At 36.0% G+C, this 21,923-nt stretch overlaps 1 protein-coding gene across 8 annotated transcripts in view; it reads right to left on the minus strand.

The window, feature by feature from the left end:
- The window catches only part of KMT2E (lysine methyltransferase 2E), a 62,585-nt gene that overhangs the window by 34,113 nt on the left and 6,549 nt on the right, over window positions 1-21,923 (minus strand). For 4 of the 8 annotated variants that reach the window (XM_027679365.1, XM_027679360.1, XM_027679368.1 and 1 more), the window contains exons 2-5: window positions 10,001-10,185; window positions 2,790-2,901; window positions 2,210-2,439; window positions 522-602 (exon numbers count right to left, since the gene is read on the minus strand). In XM_027679365.1, coding sequence (XP_027535166.1) covers window positions 522-602; window positions 2,210-2,439; window positions 2,790-2,901; window positions 10,001-10,071 — 494 coding nt within the window. In that variant the 5' untranslated portion in view covers window positions 10,072-10,185. Of the gene's footprint in view, window positions 1-521; window positions 603-2,209; window positions 2,440-2,789; window positions 2,902-10,000; window positions 10,186-12,317; window positions 12,338-14,937; window positions 15,060-15,288; window positions 15,312-19,547; window positions 19,605-21,923 lie in introns of those variants that run through there. The other 4 variants (XM_027679362.1, XM_027679361.1, XM_027679364.1 and 1 more) reach the window with 4 other exon arrangements.

Consider the following 21,923-nt stretch of genomic DNA (forward strand, 5'->3'; position numbering starts at 1 on the left):
AACAAAAAGCCCTCCTTGCCATGTCATATGACTGCAAGTTGGGGAGAACGGGGGGTGGTGGTGGGGAGAGGGGGAGCACATGCAAGTACTCGTTCCAGAGCAAGAAATCCTCCAAGTGATCCCTGCAGCATATTAGAACAGAGCCATAACCTGAGAACACTGCTGTTAAGAGTTCTTAACATAGGACAGCCATGAAACGAAATATGGAGTGGACTGTCTGTGTATCAATCCACCTGAGAAAGGATCCAGGAATCACCGCTATTTTCATAGGCATTTCAAGGGTTTATTCCTGCTGCCTAGTGAAGTGAAACAGTGACTCCTGTGCACAAGGGAATGGAGGCTGGTAAGACCGCCTATATCAGAAATGTAGCTCTTTAAGTAGAATTGCCAGGACTATGCTACATGGTCTGTTTTATCTGCTGGTTGTTAGAATAACCAACTTTGTTTTCCCTAACAACTCTTTTTCATATCTCTACTCAATCCACTTTAATTTAGAATTCAAAATAAACCAAACTACTCACCTGGGTTGACAACGTTCACACAGATATATGTCAGGAATATGCTGTCTGTCAATCCCCATGCAGTCAATGTGCTGCCAGACACTTTTAGAAAAAAAACAAAACAAAACCTCAACTTTTAAGTGCAATTTTTAAAATTAGGTGCACAACACACAGAGGCAGAAAGCAAGCCGTTCTTTTATTTTTTCCCCATAATTTCTGATCTTTACTCAAATTGAATACTGCCTAAAACTATATCTCAGTCACCATCTTTGCCACCAGTCTGCCAGCTGACCCATTTTCTCTCTTGGAAATTTTCCTCTAACACCAGAGATAAAATGGTAAATTATCACAATAGAGAATAAGACAGACAAATACCCTCAGCAATAACACTTACGCTCCACATAGCAAAAAGTGTTTTGTCTTTAAACAAAAGGATTCAATTTTCTTTTAGGAATAGATATGTACTTTTATTTTTTGTATACAGAAATAAACACAAAGATATGGGTTTATTTACTTACATATTTTAAGAGAATATATAAAACATACACCTGGTACGACTGGTAGTACCGTTGTGCAGCACAGAAAGAGTTTTAACTGATTCCCACAGTCAGGGAAGAGAGGCTGCTTGCTGAAGGCTAACCTAAACCAGTAGTTTGTGCTCATCCCTGCATTGCTAGAAGGATTAGGGACACAAAAATGGTTATCTTCCCAGTTGTGGATTTACCACAATTCTTTCCAACTCCTCACAGATAACTGCTTCTTCAAAGGAAGCATACTAACTGGTGACTGCCTACAATTGCACTGCTGAGAGAACACCTTAATATGTTTCAAAATAAGGAGCAAAGGTTATCAGAATCAAAGACCATGAGAAATTACCAACAAGCTTGTTACATAAGCAGACAGAAAAATGGAATTCAAATTAGTGTTTTAATTAGCTGTAACAATCATAAATACATGAAGATCTAATAAATTCAGCAGTATTCATTAACCATATTGAATGTAAAAACAGAGGCTAATATTTAGTAGAAACATGAGATTTGTCTTCTCCTGATAATTTTTCCAACTCCAAGTATTTAACAGCATTCTTCTATTATACTATGATCAAATAGGTGCTTACACATAATGACAGAAGTTTAAACATTTAACTTCAGCTTCTCCAGTAAGAATCTAGGTTAATCTGTTCATACTTAAAAATTCTTAAAACTATATCCTTTGAAAATTAAAGAGTTCTTATCACAAAAATCACGCACAGAGAAATCAATACTTGAAAAGCTTCTTTCATGTTATTTTGCATCCTTCAAGTTACCTGATTTACACATACATAATTCACCAAGATGCTTTACTAGTACACGCAGATGAAGTGATCCCTAGGTCTTTATCATAATAACAAACAACTTGGACAAAATACCAGAGAGACATCCTTTTCAAAGGGAAAAAAAGACATGCCCTTATTAAGCTGTAGTGCACAAGTAAAGGCATGAACAAAAGAAGGAGTAGTCAAGACGGACTGGAATAAAGTATAAAATACTCACTGGCCTTAATCAGCTATCTTACCTATTAGAAAACCACATAACCTACAAACTCTTTTCTGATGGAAGGAAATTCCCTGTCCCTGGACATAATTAAAACATCATTTAGTTACACTTCCTTCAGCGCAGCTTGAAGTTTTAAGTAATTTTTACCTTTTAAATTATTTTAATATTCATTACCTGCATTTGTCACAACAGATCATATATCCATCATCATGTGTAAAGCCACAAATGCATCTGGTAATATCAGTTCCATAGCTTCCATCCTCTGACGTACTGATGGTAGTAGCACTGGAGGTTTCATCAAAGTTGGGAGTGGTAAATATGCCTACTTCATTCTTGCTTATAAGCACTGATGGAGGAGGAGAAGCTGGAGGCGTTGGAGGAGGCCGAGCACCATAGTTATGGTCCTAGATTTTTGTTAAAAGATAAGTTATAACAACTCATAAATACTCATACACTGATGGTTATTCAAGCCCAAGTGTATGAATTCACTTGGCAAAAAACTTCAGAGAGTTACTTTTTAGTGAAAGGTTAAAATTTTATTCCTATCATTATTCAATCTTATTTTCTAACTTCTTAGCTATGTTTAACATGTAAGTGTGCTATGTTCTGTATTCTACTGCTAATCAACCATCTTTAGTCAACCTACCCAGCTCCCAATAAGATACAGAAATATAAGCATGAATCAGTTTTTCCAGCTAAGAACAGCAGATTTTACGTAATATATTTTGTACAGAATACTTAGCACAAAACTTACTGCATAGGGCAAACCAATGTAACTGTGTGAATGCGAGCTGCTGGTATACAACTGGTGCGGATAACTGTTCGATTTTTCAACTACCACAGGGCTAGCTTCTACAGATTCTGGTCTGCAAGGCAAAAGACAGATGAAGAACAAATGCAATTAGGATGTAATTTATATTAATAAATTGGAAGTATCTGCTGCACAACTTCTAATTAATTCCCAGATGATTCTGTTTAAAGGCGCATAGAGGGGCAGGAAAAAACTTGAACCCTTCACTCAAAAAAAACAAACAAAAAAACCACAACAACCAAAAAAACCAAGAGTGGTAACAGAAAAAAAAAAAACCAAAACACACTGAGCAGTAACAGAATCTGCAGAAAGGAATTGTGACCGAGGACTGAAGCTGTAATTCCAAGCACTGCTCATGGATAGAGCCCTGCAGTGACACACAGCGGCAGTGACAGGGCACCACCCGCACCTACTGTTTCCACAAGCAGAAATCCTAACTAGGGCAAATCTATCTAAACAAGGTAGTTTCTATCGATTTATCTTTAAATAGAAAGAAAAAAAGTGCTAACAATTTGTGAGAGAAGGTTTTGTAATCAAAGGCAGGGCCTTCTTCAATATACAAACTATGCGTCATAAGCACTAAACCACAACATGAAAGACAAGAAAGATAAAGGAATACTAAAACAGGATCAAACACAATTTGAGCACAAAAAATTATAACTTCATTACCTTTCTTCAGCAGTTATATTCATGAGTGCATGCAAGGATACTCTCACGACTGAGAGAACCTGAAGCTTTTTCACTGCACCATACAATTCAATCACAGCAGGACAAATGAATCCAAGTTACCTAAAGTGCCTTTTTTTTTTTTTTTTTACACTGAAAGGCACAGCAAAATACAAACATCTAAAACTAAGGTGGCTTTGACTCCCATCACAAATCAGGCCTGGTTCACTTTTCTTATTTTATTTTTATTACAAGTGAAGTCTATTTCCCATCACATGTATCTTACTAATTCCTTGAGCTGATTTTGAAAACAAATTCGGTATTTCTGAAAAGGAATAGAGATTGATATTTTTTTTCTTAGACATTAAAATATTCAATAGAGGCTTTTTTATGCCATGAAGCTATACTAGCTTGATTTGAAGGACACTAGCAACCTATATTTGTTGGTAATATGTTTTGTAAAAATATAATTAATTATTAGCTTTCTCAAAAACAAAATACAGTATTTTGACATCTATTTGAAAGTGTTCTACTAAAGGTTTTGGTAGGCCCTTTCTTCTTATGAGCTTTTCTCCATGTGAGATTACTACATGACAGAATTGTTTAAAAAGAAACTCTATTTAAAAGCACTATCAGGTAAAGACTTCAGTTTCTAGATTCCAAAGAAAAAAACCTTTTTTAAAAGATCAATGTCTCCAACAGTCATCAGCTGCCTTTTGTAGAGAGTGAGCAAACGCGTGAGCACGCGCGTGAGCACACAAATAATATCAAGTACTAACATTAAAAATACAACTTCTGACTAGCATGAGACTAACTCTGACAACACTTGCTCTTTGTTACCTCATAAACCCCCAAAAATTCTCATTTACTTTCCTAAACCACTTCACAACTTGAAAATATGAATTTATTCGGAGTTTGCTGGAATTAGCTTCTAGAAGCAGCTCAGAACTTGCCAGGTTTATCAAACCCATTACTACAGAAAACCACAAAAGATGAAAAAGCTGCACCTTTCCAACCAATTTGCCTTCACCAACATAACACAGTTGTGTGGTAATCATACATCTCTTCTGTCACCCACTTAATCCTTCTGATGATCAAGCCAAACAAAATGCCAATGAATGAGGCATTAGCTACCCTCCACCATGGTTAAGTCAGAAATCAAGTTCTCTTTCTCCAGTACATGAGGGCCTTGACCACTGCATTGCTTCTACTGCTGTTCTTCACCATCTCCTGAATGGGACGAGTGGTAGCAAAGTTACTCTTACCCACTCTGCCTTCAATGCTCAGCCTTGGTCTTGCTGGGATAAACTCAGTTTTCAGAGTAGGAGGGCTTACTGATACAGGACAGGCAGGGGGAATTCTGGTACAATCCACCCTTCAGCAACGCCACAACTAATTTAGGAGAACTTCCTTCATTAAAAATAAGTATTACTATGACCTAAATAGCAGCTACTTTAACACAGGAATATGCAGTGAAAGATGCCAGAATGGAAGTGTCCTAAAAAGAGAGGTCATGTATTTCATCTGCTATCTAAAAAAATTGAAAAGATACTCTAAATCTCTTGCAAAATCTGAGGCAAGACAGTACAGCCTCCTCCCTAAATCCACTTCTACCTACTCTAGCAATTTATAAACCACTTAAGAGAACAAAGTTTAATATTTAGAGGCATAAGAGTTGTGGGTAGCAGAAGCATTAGGCTTCCAAAACCAAAATACATATATCTATCTTCAACTATTTAAATACTCATAAAACAGATTCAGATCACAAGGTTAATAAGGAAAAAGCACAGCTTTACTTGAACAAGTAGAATCAGGAAAATGGTGGGAGAAAAATCAGGTGATATAGAAAGGCATTTCAGTATTTCATTAAAAGAGTTGTAACAAACTTAGAGCAGAATCGGCTTATCTGCGGGGCACAGATACTACTTTAATTTATAACAGATGCTCACTAGAGCTCTGAACATAACTGCTACTGTTCCACTACACTGCACTGGGGTGGGAAAGGAGGTGGTAGAGCATTCACTGAAGCCAAAAATTAACCATCACAGGTTTCCTTTACAGTCAATAGAAAAGTGATAAGGATCCCATAAGCAGCACAGGATGAGTATCGTTTCTCCAGAGAACCACACACAGAAGTAACTTTGGCAGACAGGTCACCAAATTCCTTATCACCCCTGTCATGCCCACCATGTGCACGACCTTAAAACAGAAAACACAGATTCTATATTATTGTTTGTTCAAAGGTCAAACCCTTCTTCTGAAAGGGGCATCTCAGAATTGGACATTCAGTAAAGGAGTACCTCTTGGTAAAACATTTAATTGTACAGATGATTAAAGCACGAGATGACAATTTAAAAATCAGGTTTTAAATTTTTGGGGGGCTCAAGCAGCAGGGCCCAGGTAGCAAGGCAAAACCACCGTATTATACACCCCCCCCCCCAATCTCACCATTAGTGTTCTTACAGATATCCCAAAAAGCAAGGTTTCAGGAAGAGAAGTGTAAGCATTCAGATCTGTGAGAACACTACAAGGTTTTCCTTGCTTGCATTTTTGGACATAAGCCAGTACTGTAACAGACTGAGGTACTAAGCCTGTCAGCCTTCTGATCATACCACATTTTTCAGCTTCACCTCAAACAACTACAGTCTCAGTGTCTAATTAAGGCAGATATTTGTGTTATTTTTGGTATTCATCAAAACTGAAGTGTCTGCATTACAATATATCTGAAGTTTGACCAAAATACTAATATTATTTCCTAAAATAAACAATCATTACTGTAATAAACTGACCCTCATATTTTGCTAAAATATCATGTTAAGAGCTGTGGTTAGCAATTCAAAACTGTGCAAAATATTCAGAAGGAACAAAATAAAATGCTCCTAGGCTGCAATGATTTAAGAGATTCCTGTAACCTGAAAACAGGAACATAGTATTTTATCAAATCAATTAAAAAAGGAGAGATGTCTGTATTTTAAAAAATCCAAGAAACAAAACTTCACAGAATTTTCATTCTGCAAGTGAAACAACTCATGTTCTGGGTCATTTCTGCATGTTGCCAGCAGATGGCATTAGTGAGAAATTAAAAGCAACATGAGAGCAGTTTACCAAAACAGTCCCTACAAGCTTATACTTAACCTATATTAAGGGAATCAACTGTTAACGATTAGAAGTAATTCTTCCCTAAAACGTGACCTCCCCCACCCCATTCCTTTTAATTACTGCTTTGTTTCTGACCATTTAATAATTTAAAAAAAAAAAAAAGTGTGCCGTTTTTGACTAATACTCAATATACAATCAGTCCTTAGAATTTGGGGCTATTAACGACTTCTATAAAAATGTATGTGTTGAAAATCTCACTAAGAACTCAAATATTCAAAGCCAAGTGGGTATCCAAGCTTTAGGCTATGAACACTTAACTAACAGTACTTTCTGAAAATGTGTCAAAACTCATGGAACCTTCTGCTTTCACACATGCTTCAGCAACATCAATCTGCCACATGCCAGTTGACAGGTCTGATTTTCAAGTTCAGGTTTGCTTTCCACTTGTACCAGCACACTTGAGCAGTATCTGCCTGAAGGTCATCTTAGATAAAGGAATACAATATATTTTGTATGACACTTCATCTAACCAAACACATCTGTCAGGATTCAACACCTAGACAACAAAGAAACAAGCACCGCTTCTCTACCAGGGAGTTGGTTCTGCTACCTAAGCACCTTGTAGCAGGCTCTGCAAGTACAGGCTGGCCCGATATCGTCTGTACGTAAGACTACAACAATGCTCATAATTTTTTTGTAGGGATACTGAACTCAACACAGTGATCTGTATACTGTGACTGTGAGGTTTATTATACAGGCCTTCTCTCTAAAAAACATATACAGATATTAAAACCAGAAAAACAGTACCATCAATGGCATTTCCCAATGCGTAGTTTATACTCATGCTCTAAGCATGAGTACTCTCTGCAGTCAGGAAGCATATTTTGAACTTTCCAAAATGTCTGGTTCTGCTATTGGTCCTTACCAGTTAAGTAGTCACACATATTCATCTTCAGTAAGATCTACAAATTAAAGCAAAATATGTGTGTTCTGACAACTGTGGTATTATGAACATCTATCTGGAGATCCCACTTAAGTACACATAAGAAACAAGAGTATTTCATCCAATTTTTAAGATGTTTAAACCTTTTAATAAGTTATTCTACACATATCTACTTGATACAATTATTAAAATAATATGTGAAACTATTAGTCACAAAAACTATCCACTTTTTTAAGAGGCTTATGCCTTGGTTCAAAGCATAGGGTAGAATCTTTTAGCAGAAACAGTACTAAACAAAGAGCATTTTCCTGGGCTCCTTCTCCTGCATAATCGGGTTTGCCACTCCCCCATTCTTGAGTTTGCTCATGCTTCAGCAACTGATGAAGCAATATCAGACCTGCCAGTCACAGTGGAGAAATTCCAACTCTTCCCTCTTGGGAAAACCCTAGAACTTGCTCAAAGACCATCTATGACTGTTATTAATACAATCTATATCCAACATGCTACTCTCTGGAAGAAAATGTACCAAAAAAAAAAAGAGATATAAGTCATATAGATGGTGATAAAAAAGGTTTACAACAGTGTAAGCTGGTAGGTTAGGGACACACCTTCATGTCACACTTCTTTAGACACTGACACGGCTTCTGAATCAGCGTAAGCCAATCATACAACTACTACACATATTTCGGTGTAAGTACAGCAGAGATGATAAGAATTAATCTAACTGGTAACAGTCACTTAACATCTGAAGAAAAGTAGTTCCCAACTGGGTCGCTCTGCCACGGTATCAAGCAAATAACACACTATGAACTCTATCTTGTTTATACTGACAACTACATTTATTTATTTTAATTTCAGCATGGCATGCTGTGTCTGCAAAGAATGTTAGCAACCTCAGGAATCATGACCTTCTCTAAACATAAAAGTACAGGAAAAGATAATGAAAAGAGCTGTGAACAGTTCACTAAAGTTAAAAAATCTTCTGCAACAAGGTAATTAGTATTCATTATATGAAGAGAGAAACAAAACATTAAACATTTAATGCGACAAAACACTGAACTGCAAATTCTTGGTTCTCTTCAGAGAAATGGTGTAAACTTAGGATAGCCTTATATATAACTGGAAACACAGGAGTGAAACATTCCTTTTAAAAGTTGTTCAGGAGTTCTGTTCAAACTTTTCTTCAAAGTTTGGAAGAAAAACACTTCTTAAACAGATTAATAGTGCTTAGCGCACGTTCTCAAGCAAAGACTCCGTGCAAGCTATTGAAATTTGTTATCCAATACATCTATTCAAATGTTTTATATTTATAAAAAAATCTCAAGCACGTATGTAAACTAAAAGTCTAATCCATTTTTTCAGTATCTAATACAAGCAAATATATGTTTGTGGCAACCAAAGATAGGGACATTACTACATAAAGGCTCAGAGGAAGGATAAGAGTAACACCATCTCAAGTGGTTCAAAAAAACCAAACCAAAACCCAATTCAATATAAATGATGAAATTCACATTTCTGCTAAGAAACTCATGTTGGTTTTTTCATATGTATATGCAAAGAAGTTATATGAGATTGTCTGTGGCTTACATAAACTATCCTGATCCTTAGTATCTTTTGACACCCATCTCTCTTCCCCAAAAAAACTTGCCAGTCATGCACTCTACTAATGCAAAAGCAACAGTCAGTGATCAACAATACCTAAACTGTAGCCCATCAGTACCTAAACTCTGATCCATCAATACAAGTGGAGGGGGGGGGGAAACCACTACAACACAAAAAACCCTCCCACAAAACAAACAGAAAAATCCACGAGTCCTCCCAATCCCCCAAAACACAGAAATTCACTCCATTTATTTCACGCAAAGCAGAGTTTATTGAATTCAGGATTTCACTGGCTCTTTGTAACCCTTTATACACACTTACTAAGTAAATGAATGAGTAGCGAATGAATTTCAATTGGTTTCCAATTAGAAATAACTTCGTGAAGACATGGTATTAACTAATTAAGCTAGGCCTTCAATTTTCATAAATAAAGGCACCCTTGTCTCAATTACTACCACTGTTTTGCAGTTTAACACACAACATTAATTTACCTTTCTAACATGCAAAGCCAAAAATATTTTTACACAGTTAAAAAGGAAACTGAAATGGCAAGTATTTTAAGCATGAAAAACAAAACAAGCAGCATCTTTATTTCTCAGTCTGATGACCAAGAAAAATATGCATCTGCAGTAAAGTTTAGCTTCTTTGCTTTGCTCCCCCTGAAGAGGAAGAAACTAACTTAGGAATAAAGTGACAGTTATTAATTTAAGTAATTAAAGATTCAACAAAACTAAGGAGATTCTTAGGTTCTTTCCAACTGTATTCAAAAAATACTCATGAAGGAAAAGATAAAAATAATTTAAAAATAAGTAAGAACGCTTACAAATCATGTTCACATACTTACTCTGAGCCTGCAGCCATTTCCAAATAAGAAGTATCTGCTGTGTCAACCCCCAATGGGATCACTATGCTCATGACGTTCGTTTCTGATAAATTCGATTACTACGGAGTCCTATGCATTGGTATCCAAAACACTGGGGCATGCCAGCCACAGTGCTCATTGCAAACATCTAAGTGCATCCACAAACCCTGGTAAAAACAAAACAAAACATGCAGGAGAATGAGTCAGTTTATTTTAAAACCAGGCAATTTTACATCACATTGATTTTAATAAAGAATTTATCACCTATATCTGTCACACTTATTTCATTAGTTTTATTTTACACAAGCAAAAGGAGAGGAAAACATTGAATTTCAATCATCTTTAAAAGTTAACTTCCAATACACTTCTTTTAAGACTGTGACAATCTTACTGTCTGAACTTAAAAATATTACAAACTGACAAAAAATATTATCATTCAAATTTGTGATTAAAACCCCCAGCATATTCAGGGAGATGACAGAGACTCGCTTTAATGGCAGATTTACCAAACATGAAGTACATCTGCTTACTACCCTATGCTGTCAAAGCCCAGCTGCTAAACACCTTTCAACAAAAACCTGGTTACAGAATTTTTCAAGCAGGTCTTAGCACTGTTCACTTTTATTTTGTACTTTAAAAAAACCCCAACTGCTAAATGTCTTAACTTCCATTCAGTATTTTTTAAAGCAAAATCATTCTAATGATTCACAATAATGAAAAATTTTCCATCTTATTTTAATAGATTGCCACTAGAAGATGTCACACTTTTGGTGTCACTTTTAGAAGTTATTTTTTAAGTAGTAAAATAAAAAGAATCAGTAGCAGTTTTTAATTGTAGAGCAAAGCTACAATCTTCTTGACTTGCACGAGCACAATGATTTCCAGCTAATACCAGCCTCCCACTTCTCTTAGTGCACAGGGCAGAACACCCCGCCAAGTACAGGAGATGTAAACAGCACCTCAGCTATTCACAGATTAGTAAACTAATGCACTTTTACACACTAATATAGACAAGGTTTTCCACAAGTGACTAGGTAATTGAAGTAAAATAGCCCAATAACTTCAGTACTTACATAAGGAGCAAATGTAAACTCCTTCCAAGACGTCAAATTGCAAGAACACAAACCATTCACTTGCAATGAAGCACATACAGTGCCTACTAAATACACTCATACCACGAAGTCTACAAAAGTCTAATAGTTTTGAGATCAACATATTTTAACATGCTTATCCTTGCCAAACACTAGAAAAAAACTAACAAGCCCCCAGTGTAAAATGAACTTCAGACAAGCATTGTGGAAGTACATTTGATTTCTTCAGGATGATGAAGTGGCATGTACAAGGTATCTCTAAAGTATGAGATGGCAGCAAGTCTTCATCTTACCTCCTAAATTCTGTAATCCTACCAAAGTTTGGCAATTAACATAAGAACATGCAGCGATGTTTGAAGTGCCTAAACCTACAGTTCATTCTCCTTCTAGACAGAAAAAGTTGTGTTTTGGTCCTATTACATGAGACACCAAACAACGAACTGGAAAGCAGGCAGGCCAACCATAGGAATATTTTGCTTTCCTCATTTAAACACTGAGCATTTTCTTACTAAATACCACAGATCACTAGCTATGCATAAAATTAAGAAAAAACATATTATTTTAATGAATAAGCAGAAAGAAAACCCCATTAAACCAAAAGTAGGTACTGAGTATCTTTCATAGCAGGCATGAAAAAACCCCAAGCCCCTCCCAACAGTTTTCACGAGCACTCATTCTGCCACCATATAGGCTCCTCTACTTGTAGGGTGGGACTCTGAACAGCCATATCTACAACCTACAGGAAACAGTTCTCTTCTTCTAAAAAAGAGTAAAAAATATACCCAATAACTGAAAGGAAACCATACCATTTTTTAAGTCCAGGTATATCAGCTATCCCACGGTTAAGGGCTGTTCCATTACTATCTGCAGAGTGACCTATGCTAACAAAGCATTAACATAAGGCAGTTTTTAATTTTATACCTCTTATCAGGTAATTCCAAAAAACCCCAGCTTTAGTGTTTCAAAGTAGGTCCAAAAGACATATTGGACATCACTGCCTGGGATCAAGATCATCACTTAAGATGTTTCTTGCACTTAAAATTGCTTTTGGTGGTGGTGTCATCTTTTTAATAGCATTTTCTTTAGACACTTTTGGCCAGGTAGAGTAACAACTGAAAATTAATGTAGGCAAAAATGCCCAGGAGACCGATGGAAGAAAGAACATGCTTAGACAGCTGTCTCATGGGCTGTGGCATCTCCGAACTTACCTAAAAACAACTGAAGTTACCCAATCATATATTCAAGTGACCTCCACTGTCAATGCAGAAAGAAGAGATCTGGTTACCAAATCTGAGAATCAAGTGAAATTTGACATCTTTCCTAGAACTAATACAGAAAAAGAAGAGCTATGCATATTTTTAGAGCAATGTATAGATTGGGAATTAATTGCTAATGCATGGCCCAATTAATGACAATCTCTGACAAAGCAAATACATCACCATTCTTGTAAAAAAAAGAGGGGGAACACAGCCAAGACTAACTTTTTACCCTATGGCAGGCTATTCTGACCTTTGTCAGAATTCACTCAAAAATTCTAATAGCCTGACCTAAACAAAATAAAGGCAGAAACTTGAGGAATCAGAATTTATTTTGCTAAATAGCATTAAACAGTTGTTTCATCTAAAAGGAAGCAGAACGTGATGGTAATACTACTTCATTATTTTTTACCACCCTTCATCACACACACAAAACCCTTCAATGCTTTTCCTTTACCTACAGTTAAGTATGGAAGAACGGAGGCAGTCACCTGCTCGCAATACCTACACAGGCAATTAATTCAAACGAATATTGCTCGTTATTTGTGAGTAGCCATCCCCAACAAATGCCTCTAATGGGGGTGGAGGGGATCTAGGATAAATTAATTACACTACACCCACTTATTACACAGAACTGTGACCTTATATATAGGCCATCCATTTATGAACACCACAGTGATATCAAATTGAGGATGACAGAAAACAATTATTTTCAGTCAAGTCAGAACCAGAAGCACTGTCATGACATACATACTAAAATACTTCCAGTATTTTTATAACTTCAGAAAGAAAATAACACAACCACTGGGGAACTTTATCTATCTTAAAAGTGACTGTTTATCCTTTGAAGCTTGATATTTTAGATGAGTCATAAAATACTATCTGCTGTCATAATTTGGTACTTTCCAATTTCTGCAAGTACCCATCTATTTCAAGTAGTTATTCTTTCAGAACTCTGACAATCCGTCATCCATGGCCTTTAAGAAACTGTTTTCATAGGTGCATCCATTTAAATAGTTGGCCAGGAGTAGAAAGAAGGGTGCTACAAAAGAAGTCTTCCTACAATCCAAGCAGTTTACACACAATTTACTGTTTAAAAAAAGTCTTTCTTCAACAGTACATGAATTTGAATGTTAGGAACACCACACTGGTTTGTCCAGGTAATTTCAGGGTCATATAGTTAAAAGCCACAATATAAAAACTGCTGGGCCAAAGTTCATTGATCAGCTCTTTACTGGGCAAAGTAACTTATCTACTGTACCTTAATTAACAAGAGTAGAGGTCCTCCCATTTTGTTCTGGTCCACTCTATTCTTTTAGTGATAATACACTCTAGCTTTGAAAGAACTTTGACAATTTCTTAGAGTCACCAAATTTTCTCATTATCACCCTACCAGTACAGTTTTATTATATGAAAAAAATATTCCTTATTCAAATTAATTTTGCTTTTATTTAATTGCAGTAAAAGTTTATCTCACCCTAACAGTACCATTTTCATCTTATACCCCAAAAAGCTTTCTGTTCAGTGTGGTTAAACCATTTATTTTGTGCAAGATCAACCTCCTGCCTGAAACCCATCACACTTCACCATTCATTCACATTGGTTTACACTTCCTATGGCATGTTTTCTCTCTAGAGAATACAAAGGGGCTTCTTGACTTAACAGCTGCATCAAGTCTAAAATATCTGAAGCCTCACCATACTTCTCATGATCCATTTTATGATACCATAACTCTTTTTTAAAAATTAATTGTGCTCTCACAACAGAAGAGCACAATACATTCCAAAATATTAATCTCTGTGGCTTTGTACAGAGAACATAATTTATGCATTAAACAACAGAAAATAACATATATTATCCCTGAGGTATTCCACTTACACAACATTAATCTGTGGTCTAAACAAAGACCACATGATTCCTTTCTGCCACGTCCTTCTATGATCAACTGTGTCACATCACAAGAGAAAACCTTTTCACTGGTACACAGAGGAGGAAAAAACCCAAATACAGAGGGCTCAGCTCTTGAATCAGAAGGTAAATTATAATCACCTGAAGCTACATCAGTAGTTTTGAACCTAATCATACAGGATCCAAACATTCAAAATGAAACCCACTTGCCATGCTCAGATGCTGGCAGAGAGAACTCCAGGCCTGCTTATCAGCATTATCTTTCTCCTCCTACTTTCTTCTTGTAGGACCATCGAACTCTATATACAACAGACTCAGGAAATAAGCAGATGACAGATCACCTAGACAGAAAGCACACTTGAAAAATAAGAACTTGGAAGTGTAGCCAAACTGTCCAGATGACTCCAACAAGGTTTCATAATCCCAGCTATCAATCATCCCTTAAGTGTCAAGAGTCCAGAAAAATTCTTCCAATGCATTTTACATGTAAGTTTCTTTTTGTTTCTTTTAAATTTTTACCCCTAAGAAGGCAGGAAAAATATTTTTTTCAACATTTACCTACTTTCATTTGTATGTTCTTTTAGAGATTTAGAAACTGAGTTCCCAGTACTCACACTGAAACAGAAAGTAACAACATAAATCTAATCAGAGAACTTGAACTTACCTTTATTTTTACTAATCATGAAGCATATTTTTCAAGCCAGAAGAAATCAAGCAGTACTTGATGTACTGTGAAAGGTACAGTCATTTGCTACACTGGTAGCTCACCTCTGCAAGACATTTAACCTTTTTTAAGAAGGGAGAAGAAAGGAAATAGGACTAAGAAGCCTCCTAGAACCCATACTGTATGTCTAAGAATACTAAAGCTCTCATCTAGGTGCACAGACGCAAAACTTTTCATAAAAATCAAAGGTAAGAGGTAGTGGCACCACTAGTAACAACTTGTTTGCCTTGATGAAAAAAAAATCCTGAAAAAACATTAATATATCAAGATAATATTATTTATAATACTTACAATAATATTTTTTATTACAATACAGTGGGGGGTTTTAATCCACAATTACCTCTAACACTACAAAAAACAAAGAAGGGAAAGAAATTTAACGAAAGGTGGTTTTACTATTCTTCTTTGTACATCTGACAGCTTTTTACACAGACAGTGTCACTGCTGTTTTTCATTTGCCATTAATCAATGTTCAGATTTGTCATGTGACAAATACGAAAAGCAAAGAGCATATAAAAGTTACTGAAAATACATTCACTACAGAAATTAGAAACAGAATTCAAGCCAAGGTGCAATATAACATTTGGTTTCTAATTTATAAAGGGACATCAGTGAAATCATGAACTCAGCTTATGATTAAATTACATCCTAGCTCAAATCTAAGTGTTTTCTCACATACACAGAAGACTACACTAATTTGATTGTTAAATCACTTCAAGTTTCACATCACTAGGCATTACAAAAATACTGAGTCTTTTGTTACTGTTTTTATGACTTCAATATACATCTGAAGTTCTCAATGAATTTTTTTCTGTCAATTCCATCCATTAGCCACCACCCATCGACAATTACAAGATGAAAAAAATAGTTTTTGATAGTTTAGATGTTTCAAGACTTGGGAGATTTCATCACAGAATGTCTCTGCAAAGAGAATTAGCACGGCCTCCCTAAACACAGAATTTTAAGGACAAAAATCTAATTATAATTAGCCTATAATTAGGCTATTTAATGAGAGGAAACAGTGCTGGTTTAAGGTAAATTATTATTTAGATTTTATACTGCTGCATGCAACTTTACCTCAAAATCCTTAACTGTTGTCACTACAGAAATATTAATATACTAACCAAAATATTATCTCTATACTCCATCTACTTTGTATTTTCACAAAGTCCATGTAAAAAATACACATAACTAGAGCTGAAAAAAATTAATCAAAACCTTCTAACCTATCTATGTATACCAACTATCTATCCCTTAAACCAAATGCTATGACTTTAAATATCAAGACCATATTATTTATAATACTTACAATAATATTTTTATTACAATACAGTGGGGGTTTTTAATCCACAATTTCCTCTAACACTACAAAAGACAAAGAAGGGAAAGAAATTTAACAAAAGGTGGTTTTACTATTCTTCTTCGTACATCTGACAGCTTTTTACACAGACAGTGTCACTGTTGGTTTTCATTTGCCATTAATCAATTTATTAATATTCAAGATATTAAAAATACATAAAAGGTAGAAGTGATAATTTACCCATATGTAGTAAACTGAGCAATTGAAATGTCCGAGAATGATCAGCCCTGGCCACCTAAAAAGTCACAGCCTTATGCAGTTCCCAACTTATGCAGCAATGGGCAGTGCACCTCATGGATATGTACAAATCTTAAGGGAATTAACTTGAAACAACCAACCAAACTCATATAGTCAATTTTCCACTTGAGCACTGACCAAGGAAGAAGAGGAAGGGGTAGACTTACAAATAAAAGTAAATCAGAGTTAAAACACCAACTATCTGCACGACAGTCTCGAGTCAAGCAAGACCCTCCAGTTCAACCAGCACACAATGCTAATCCAGTTGTAACTTCAAGTCAGTTGGAATGTAAAAGCAATCTACAGCACTAAGCCCAAAACAAAACTCTGAACTTGTATTTGCTCCCAGTAGAAAATTCATAGTACTATGAGTCCAGGCTGGCTCCAGAGTTACAAAGGATCACTCCAAAATTAATTTCCCATCTCAACAGGGTCTTTCAGGCAAGGTGCAAAGAGTTCCAAAATATTACTGCTTTCAGACCTCTGCTGATTTCTGCAGATCTTAGCGTTACTTGCTAATACAAGTCATCTCAGGTAATTAAGACAGATGACCAAAAGGTAGTATTCTGTTTTATTACCACAGCATGCATCTTCTGTGTGTAAGGTGCATTTACTGAGAATGCAACATAAACATTCTCCTCCTCCCTCCCTCTGATTACATCATTTGTGTACACATGTTTTGCAATCATGAGCAAAAGCAATTGTTGTCATGCTTTCCTTCAGATTTACAGGCCAACAATTTTAACCTGTGGTCCTGGGAACCATCCCTGCCCACAAGAAATCCACAGGAACAGATGTAAGGGAAGTTGATACACCTATGCCCTAACACAATCTATACAGGAGAAATTAAGTAAAAATGCACATATCAATAGTTTGTTGGAGTCCACGCACACAGTGTGAAAAGTACTGCCCTGAACTGTCACAGAGCCAACAAACTGAGCCTTCCCACTTGGCTTCCCTTCCTATGTTTTTTTGTTTGTTTATTTAGTTCCTTTTTCATTTTTTATTTAAACTTTTTTTTTTAAATTGGGGGAGGAAAAAGAGAGTAAAACATTAAGATTTTACTAAATAAAACTGTATGTTTTGCTAAACTGCTGCTTTCTATACTGCTCTGAGCATTCATGTCTATACAGTAGTTGGGTTATTTGCAAAAACAGTGATAGAAACTGACATTTTAATGGTATACTCTAAATATCCTTCAAATAGTGAACTACAGGGTGTGTGTATGTGTATATATATCCACGCAGAAGCACACAAATCTGAAAAAAATATGCAGCATACATATAGGTAGCATAAATACATCTATCAAACTAACCAATATATATTCATCGCTGTCCGTTTCTAAGGAGGTAACATCTTTAATCAGACCTAGAAGCAGAATACATGAATAAATGACTAATCTTACCCACAGGAAGTTTTCTCTGTTTCCCCTGACATGCTCCACAACTGTACAGATTTTGCTAAGAGATCAGGATGGATATCCAACTTCCAAATGTTACACCACTGCAGCTGCAGTATGAACTATGCAGGCTTAGAAACAACTTTGAGTCCAAATTCAGATCTTTGCTATTGTTTGCTGCTTTCTATGGTAACAGGTAAGTTAGCAGTTTACTTCTAATTCGTGCTGAGACAAAAAAGAAAGGGGAGTAGGGAAAATAAGACACAGTAAGGACACTCAAATATATAAATTAGGACCTATTAATGACCAACTCCTGCAAATTATACAGAAGAAACAACTTGTTCTAAAAGAAATCTGGTTTCCTATGTATTTTGTAGTTTGTGCCCAAACATTCCCACTGGCCTAATATTCTCTGTATACCTCTCACAGCAGTTATCTTCCTCCTCACAATATTAACTGCTTCGAGCCTCACTCACAAGGCCCTCAATAACCTCCCATGCTCTCACAGCAACCTACACAGTCAGCAATCACACATCCATCTAACTTCCTTCTCAAGTGCCCTGTCAGACAGCCAAAAAACCCAAAAAAATACTGGCTATGTGCTGGTTTGAAATTACACACATGACAGATAATGGGTAAAATCATTAGGTTTCCTCTCCCAACTTCTCCCAGGACACTGCTCATAGCTGCCCCCATCCCCTTTTGGATTTTCATTAAGCTTCAGGCTGCTCCATGGTACTAAGTTCCTAACCCTATCAAATTTCTGTTTTATTACATTACTGGTTGTACTGACACAGACCTAGTGATCATCAGACCAACCTGTTTTAAGAAACATTGCTACTAAAACCAACCACAAGGTAGGACTCCTCCTCCAACTTTGCTTTTGAAACAGTGCCAATACAGAGTAAGAGCAAGCACAGTGAATTAATGAGTTCATTAGCACAGAATCACAGAACAGCTTGGGTTAGGATGTATCTGAAAGATCCATCCCGTTCCAACCTCATTGCCATGGGCAGGGACACCTTCCACATCAGGTTGCTCAGGGCCCCATCCAACCTGGCCTTCAACACTTCCTGGGATGAGGCATCCACAACTTCTCTGGGCAACTTGTTTTGGCCTACATATGAACATCATGAGACAAATGCAGGACCTTAAATTCAAAGACTGTCACGTTTGCAATGACAGCCAAACTTCATGAATTGGTCCTGAGTTTGGGATCTAGAACAAAGAGACAAAAACCCCTGCCTCCTCCACGGTACCCAAGATTCACACATAAAAGCCTTGAGTACCGATTCTTCAGTACACAGGTCATGCATTACACAGACTCCAGTCTATGAAGAGCAAGCCACCCTTTCAAGTATGAACCTAGACTCAGTCTGCCAGTTTAGCCAAGTTTCTGCCATACAGAAAAGCTGGTTTCTGCTGGAGGTAGGCTACTTTCCCTGTACTATCTGATCCAGCAGTGCTGCTCTTGTGCATTCCGATGATGGAAAGCGGTATCTCTTCCTCAAATATTTATGCCAGTCCCTTAAAACACAGAAGACTTGCCCTTACCTCTTCTCTCTCTTCACTCCTTTTCTTCTCTCAGTGGAAGTTAGACAAAATATGGGACTAGGAAGAGAAAAAGAATGAGTGATAGAAGGGAAATAAAGGTAAAAGCAGTTAGAGAAAGTAAGGATTAGTTTACTGAACAGAAATCAAAGAAGCAGTAATCAGAGATACACAGACCAATACCATGCTTAGAGATTTTAGACATCGTATTTACAGAGCTCAATGCCCAAGACTGAAAATTACCAGCCCACTGCTTGATGTCTTTAAGTTTACTAAAGACCTGCAGTACTTTGTAAAATAAATCACACACACAAAGGCCCTTCCACTCAAAAATCATCAGTTATTTGAGCTGGAGAGTCAAGGAATTGCAAAATACAAAACAAGTACCACACATGAGAAGAGAAAAAAAAAAAACTTTTTGATAGCAATATTGCTTATTGCTTAGAGAACTATGTATTAGCTACCTAACATTAGCATGCTATAGTATATCACCGAGAAATGTAAAATTCCTTTAAAGAAAAATTCTAAAGGTAAGAAAACAAGTAGTTTTCCAGTAAAAAGACCTTGGTTTTAAATCATTCTTTGTGTTAGCTATTTTACTCCAAACATTTATTTCACCCTCTACCACAAAATGATAAAAAGCTGTTGATTAAACTTATACAAAATGCCTCTATGTGACTTACCAACTACTCACCAAGAAAACATTTACAGCTATTACCCTAAACTATTATTCTTGACAAACATCCGAATATATAACGCATTTATGCAAGTATATACAGTCCACATTCTTTAAGAATATAAGTCATGACTACAACTGCAATGGCTAAGTAAACTTATTTTTTATTAAATATAACAGTATACCTCATGTGAGTCAATCACTGGAAGCATTTAGTCACCGATATTCCCTCAAGAACCAAGGCTTTTGGGGTGGAAAAACACATGGCTAAAAATACATATTTGTATTACCTTCAACAATCTAAATATTTTGCCAGCTTCATATCATCAAATAAACTAATTAATTTGTTTTGTCTATGCAGCTTAGTAAGATGTGGGAGTCTGCTGTAATTATTAGCTACCTACTACAGAAAAAGTAAATTATTTCAAGTCTGACATTTCAGCTGAGCATGTTTCTGTTTTGACATGTTTTCATCTAAGTAGATTCCAAAAAACAGTTCCCCTGTTTTATCAGTAGCATTTGATTTACATGAACAACTCAACAGTGCTTCTACTTTTATTTGGGGAAGCAATTTGTAGACATTCACCTAATTGCTACACTTACGCCTAGGAATCTAAACATAAGCAAGTCGGAAAGTCACACTCTTTCAAACAAAAACTTTTAATTTTTTCTAGCAATTAGAACTCTTTTGTGTTAATTTAACCAGAGTTCAACCTGGATTGTATTTTTTGATAACAACTTGGCAGTATTTCAATGTTCTTCACAAAAATTTGGGGAGGAAACTGGCAAGTAGTAGTGAGAGAACAGATTGGGGGGAACTAGAACATGTTCAAGGACAGATAAAAAAATACAGAAGGGTAAGATCAAAAGATCTTTCCTATTTTCAAGAAAACAAAACCCAACTTATTTCCAATTGCGAATATCTTGCAAAATTAAATTATTTGGGCTAAGAAATTTAGATTCCATGCATTTTAACTTTATAACTTTGTGTTGTCAATGGAGATTTCAGTATGTTTTTAATTGTAGTTACAGAGACTTAAATACATAATCTTTGAACAAGCACAAAGAAATTCTGCCCAGCAATGGAAGACCAATGCACAGCTTTTAATTTTCAATACTACTGCCACACAGAAGGGGACAAAAAGATACAGCATTTGGCTTTTATTTGTCTTTCAGCACAGTAGATGTGATTGGAAAGTAAGACAGTAGAGAATATGAAAAAAACCAACATCACAGTCATTCATAAAAATCCTGCATAATGATATTACACATTCACATCAAGCATTCCTACCCAAAGCAAAAGAGAAAAAAAATGAAAATAATTAGCTGAATTACTTGGTAAAGCATCTGAGAGAGAAACCGTACCCTTATAACCAGTAAAATAACTACTCTATTGTTTATTGGCTGTATATAAGGTATTCACATTTCTTTCACTGTTCTAGAATTATAGGTTTGGAAATCTCTAAATGAGAGGTGTAATCTCTCTGTACCTTCCTCAAAAGCTATATATAAGTTGTAATTCTTAAGTCTTCACCTTCAGTTTAAGCACAAGCAATTGAAAACATTCCTTATTGGAAAAGTTTCTTTAAAACAACAGTTAAAACAGGATTAACTGTCTAGACAAGGAATATCATCTGTCTTGTGATATGGTTTTAAACAAACCCCATTACAACCATTCTAATTAGGAGTTAGGTTCCTTTGTC

Source organism: Neopelma chrysocephalum, unplaced genomic scaffold, assembly GCF_003984885.1.
Source record: "Neopelma chrysocephalum unplaced genomic scaffold, ASM398488v2 Primary Assembly neopelma1_45, whole genome shotgun sequence".
Classification (NCBI taxonomy): Eukaryota; Metazoa; Chordata; class Aves; order Passeriformes; family Pipridae; genus Neopelma; species Neopelma chrysocephalum.